Genomic DNA, 5,162 nt, shown 5'->3' with positions numbered 1-5,162 from the left:
ACATCACAGTTTTTATTGTAATAAGCTTCACTGAATGAGGGAAGTTTAAGATCACACATACTGGAAAGACCCTCCACTGTTATAAGGCAAGTCCAAACGTGTAAATTCAAGTGACATAACCGGAGGAAATGGTAGCATGAATGTCGGTTTCATTCTTCAGACTTTGTAGAAACGTTGCTATAGAGTTTAATGTCTGACTTGCCATTTTTGTCCTGAAGTTTGGGGTTGAAAGAGGGAGACTTTTGGTCAGTCCGTAAGGGTTTAAGAGATTACAGCAGTAAGTGGGTAGGAATTATTGAAGGAATCGGTCGCCTTTCTTGTTTAGTTGCTGTGGGGTTTACGGAAACCCCCCATGATTTTTAGCGTTATAATCCTAATTACGGAAAATAGATGTTCAAGGTCGGACAGAAAGGGACCTGTTGGCTTGGTTTTGAGAAAGAAATATTAAAGAATTAACGACGGGCGTTTACTAGAGAGAAGGAGACCAGGAGATACGAGAAAAGAAAGTAAAATAATGTCAATAACAAATAAAACCTAATTTTTTTAAGTGTTATCGATATAGTAATAAACAGAAATTTGTTATGGTTGAATTAGGTAGGGCCAATTGTTAAGCACAAAGCTACACAAAGGGCTATCTGTGCTCTGCCCAACACGGGTATGGAAACCCGGTTTCTGGCAGTATAAGTCCGCAGACGTACCACTGTGCCACTGGGGGGGGGGGGGGTGAAAAGGTGTCTGAATATAAATTAACACGATCGGCCGGCCCCTTCATTGGATGAAAATAAGAAAAACTTACTTTAATATAATAAAAAATGTTAATCTTTAGTGAGCGAGAGTTGTCTGTTTAATAGCTAAAGATCTACAAAATAAAACACCTTTTTGCAAAGATTGTGCACAGAAAATATGAACTTCTTTTATGGATTTTCTGAATTCCAGATATGCTAAAAACTGGAAAAATAAAAAAGAATGACCGTAATAACTTAGGCTTAATAAATCGTGTATCCGACCACGATATATATATATATATATATGTAACTCGCCAAAACTGACTTCTTTCGTACACCTGTTTTTCTGGTGGTAAACATTTTACTTATCTATATAATTATACATTCATATGATCATTTAATCAAGAAACATAGAAATTGTACTTTATTTATCTGTTTATATAACGGCCCCCTTCGAAACCGAGAACTGGCAGACGCAATTACTCATGAAACTATTGCATCTGTCACGGAAGAAACTAGCTAAGGTGGTTTCTCGTCAGCTTCTTCAACAGAAGCCGTTTATTGTTTGACGTGGCCATGACAACAGAGTGAGGGTATTGTGCAGGCAACGAGACGCGAACCACAAACCATCAGATTCATAGTCCGATACGTTAACCACTAGGTCACTTCCGGTCTAAAAACTGTTTTTAGATAGAAGACAAAAGTGAATTCATTTGATCTGTCTCTCAGGGACACTAAGATTTTGAGATCATGGGGGACAATATTTTGTTTAAATATTGAATATCAGCTTTATGTAGGATTCAGAATACGAAGACTACAATAACAAAAAGGCTTAAGTTTAAGAGATTGTAATTTCTTCTTATTTTTTTAGTTTTATATTCCATACTATCGATATTTTAATATAGATATGAATGAGAACGGGCATGGTCTAATAGTTAGGGTGCCGGTCTGTGAATTAGAGGGTTCGTGGTTTACGTCCCGTTGCGGCAAGATCGTGCTTCGCGCTCGAGGACGTAGGTACATTATAAAAGTAATGGTTAAATCCCATTATTCGAATAGAATATTCCAAGGGTTGGCTGTGGGTACTGTTGACTAGCTATCTTGCGTCCAATCTTTCAGTTCAACACCAAGAAAAGTTAGCTCGGGTAGCTCTCTGCATCTTTGTACGAATCTCCAAAAGAACTAACCATGCATATCAATGAAAGCAGCTACGCCATGACAGTTTTCTTTTATTTATTTATTAACAATGAGTAAAACATTCTTCGTGATCACGTTCCATCGGTGTGTGTGTGTGTTAAAAGGTCATATGCACTGACCCGTTGATTTAAATAAATTATATTAGTAGATCTCCTAGCGGCAAGGTAATGAATGTATTATATTTATATATAATATATATATATTAGCTGGTATGATGTTTTTCAGTCGTCTAACTGCATCCACATCAAAACGTTTTGAGAGATGCTAAGAAAAACTAAAACTTTAATGACTATTATTTACAGGTGTCTTGTTATTAACGCCCCCTGGAGTTTAGCAAACCTTTTTCTTAAGTAATGATGTGCCCTCGGTGGCTCAGTGGTAAGTCTGAGGGCTCATACCGCTAAAACCCTGGTTTCGATACTCGTGGTGGGCACATTGTGTAGCTTTGTCCTTAAAAACAAACAAAAGTATGGATGTATTAGTTATTTAAAAAATCATTTAGCCTGGCGATAGCCCTATTGACTGATTCAATAACCTGAGACCAGGAGAAGCCTAGTAACATGCGTGCCCGGATTGTGATTCTAAGAATTCATGGTTCTCAACCCATTACCTAAAAACGTTCTCCTTACTTTGGAGCCACAGATGCGCTATGAGATCATTGGTTGAATTTCGTTGTTCGATCAGACAAGAGTGGCCCAAGTTTTGGCGGCAGGTGCTGTAGACTTATTTTCTCCCCCTTTGTCTACCAATTGAATATTAAGGACGGCTATTTGAAGATAGCCTTTGTGAGCTTTGCCCGAAATTCTGAATAATTCGTGTACTGGTTGAATATTTAATATTTAGTTTTTTCTATCTAATATCTTTGTACAGAATTTTACGACATATCTGATAAATTAATCATAACTGTTGTTTTATTGGAGAAAGCGTGGGTTCGAGCCTTGTCGAGGACATTTTTTTTTGTCCTTTAGCTAGGCACTTTACCCCACAAATAAGCACAAAATCACTCACTTGTGATACAAATATATTGCACACACACACACGCGCGTATCATTAATTCAAATAAAACTTAAACTTATTTTTAATGTTCCGATCAACCGTTTATAAAGCTTGAATGAAAGATGTTGGTTTCTTCTAATCATTTTTTAAACGTATCTTTGCGCAACAAACAAACAATTTTCTAAACAAATATTCTGAAGGCTTCTAAAGCTCAAGTTCGGAGTTCATTCGCCGTGGTCGGTACAGAACTCACAGCCCATTGTGTAGCTTTATACTTAACAACAAACAAACAATTTTCTAAACAAATATTCTGAAGGCTTCTAAAGCTCAAGTTCGGAGTTCATTCGCCGTGGTCGGTACAGAACATACAGCCCATTGTGTAGCTTTATACTTAACAACAAACAAACAATTTTCGAAAAGAAATGTTACACATATACAAAACAACATTACTATTGTTTTAGTACAATTTAAATAACAATTGAAAAAACAATGACTATTTTTACAAAACAACACAAAATTCATTATGTTACTTTACAACATAGATAACTGATTAAATCTAAATACCACTCAATGTCTTACCTTGTTTTTCAGGAAAACTTCGTGTCACTCATTTTTCATTTACCTGAATATATATATAATGAAATTAGGTGGAAGCATACTTACAAGATTTTGAGCCTGTGAAGACCTTGAAAATCTTCCGCCCTGATAGAAGTGATGTTGTTATGATCCAGATCTCTACAAAATAAAGTTAACATTAAAAAAAAACAGCAAACTGATGCTGTAGAAAACTGTCTATATAAATATAACATACGTTTCACGATTCAAAGATTACGATCAAAGTTTTGAAAACGAGAATACATAACTATGGTTCGAATTTGTTGCAAAAGTCTACGCTAAAATACAGGAACCTAAACTTTTAGAACATTAGATTCACCAGTACTGGTATTAATTGTTCGTTTGTAACGTGTTTGAAATAACCAGTATGGTGACAAGGTAGTTTAAAAAGTTCCTACACCTGCTAGTGTTTCAGTATTCCTTAAGTGAAGTATTATACATTATTTATTTATTCTTACTTTCGTTCACAATATTCGTCATAATATTTAATATATCGAATATAATTATTTTTAAATTATAAATTTCATTATTATACTTTTACTGCAGAGACTTGTTTTGCGTTCTTAGCTTAATATATATATATATATATATTTAGAATTAACCTAAATCTCTTAAGCTTGTGAGATATTATTGGGATTACGGCCGAAAATGTCGTTAACAGAGAGGGTACCCAACTGAGGAAACAAAGCATTATGATGTTATTCAAAACGTAAGAAAAGTGTATATAATTAGCTATACTGATCGTCGAGCTGATTTTTAGTGTCACTCTGATTAAAAGTTAATATTAACTAAGCAGTAGCTAGTGGTCTAATCTTTCAGTTCTCTTACTAAAAAGTTTTGTTTTTATTTCGTGAGTTCTCTTATTAAAAAGTTTTGTTTTTCTTTCGTGGTATACAAATCTGAGTCGGAAAAAAATACTGTTGATCAATATCTGGAGATAATACTGAAAAACTGGAAACTTACTGAAAAAATTCCCAACTTTGATCTTTCTAGACTACCGGACTTTTTTTTTGCTCGAGAGGTTATGGTGACCAGTCGGTTTAATAAGTTAGAATGTCACTTTTACTAGCAGTTGGTACCAGTTCAATTGGTACAAAAGTTTGTTTTTACCCTGTTACATGAGTAATGCTAAAGATGAATTATTTCGAGTTCACACTGAAAACGTGTCAATTAATTATAAAGAAAATTACCAATTTTGGTTTTGTTAAGACTGGAAGAGACGGAATACAGTGACCCGATATAGATTTAAAAAGTTATTAGATTAACCTTTTAGCTCCTTAGTAGATTAACTTTTGAACACCTTAGTAGATTAACCTTTTAGCATCTTAGTAAACTAACCTTTTAACACTTTACTAAATTAACCTTTTTGCACCTTACTAGATTAACCTTTTAGCTCCTTAGTAGACTAACCTTTTAGCTCCTTAGTAGATTAACTTTTGAACACCTTAGTAGATTAACCTTTTAGCACCTTAGTAAATTAATCTTTTAACACCTTAGTAGATTAACCTTTTAGCATCTTAGCAAATTAACCTTTTAACACTTTACTAAATTAACCTTTTTGCACCTTACTAGCTTAACCTTTTAGCTCCTTAGTAGATTAATCTTTTAGCACCCCAATAGATTAACCTT

At 34.4% G+C, this 5,162-nt stretch overlaps 1 protein-coding gene across 2 annotated transcripts in view; it reads right to left on the bottom strand.

Moving 5' to 3' along the window:
* The window catches only part of LOC111086691 (slit homolog 2 protein-like), a 220,077-nt gene that overhangs the window by 170,708 nt on the left and 44,207 nt on the right, over positions 1-5,162 (bottom strand). For both annotated transcript variants that reach the window (XM_022390533.1, XM_022390532.1), the window contains exon 2: positions 3,582-3,653. In XM_022390533.1, the coding sequence (XP_022246241.1) occupies positions 3,582-3,653 (72 nt within the window). The remainder of the gene's footprint in view (positions 1-3,581; positions 3,654-5,162) is intronic.

This window comes from Limulus polyphemus, unplaced genomic scaffold, assembly GCF_000517525.1.
Source record: "Limulus polyphemus unplaced genomic scaffold, Limulus_polyphemus-2.1.2 Scaffold1327, whole genome shotgun sequence".
NCBI lineage: Eukaryota > Metazoa > Arthropoda > Merostomata > Xiphosura > Limulidae > Limulus > Limulus polyphemus.
This window is presented reverse-complemented; position numbering and strand designations above follow the sequence as displayed.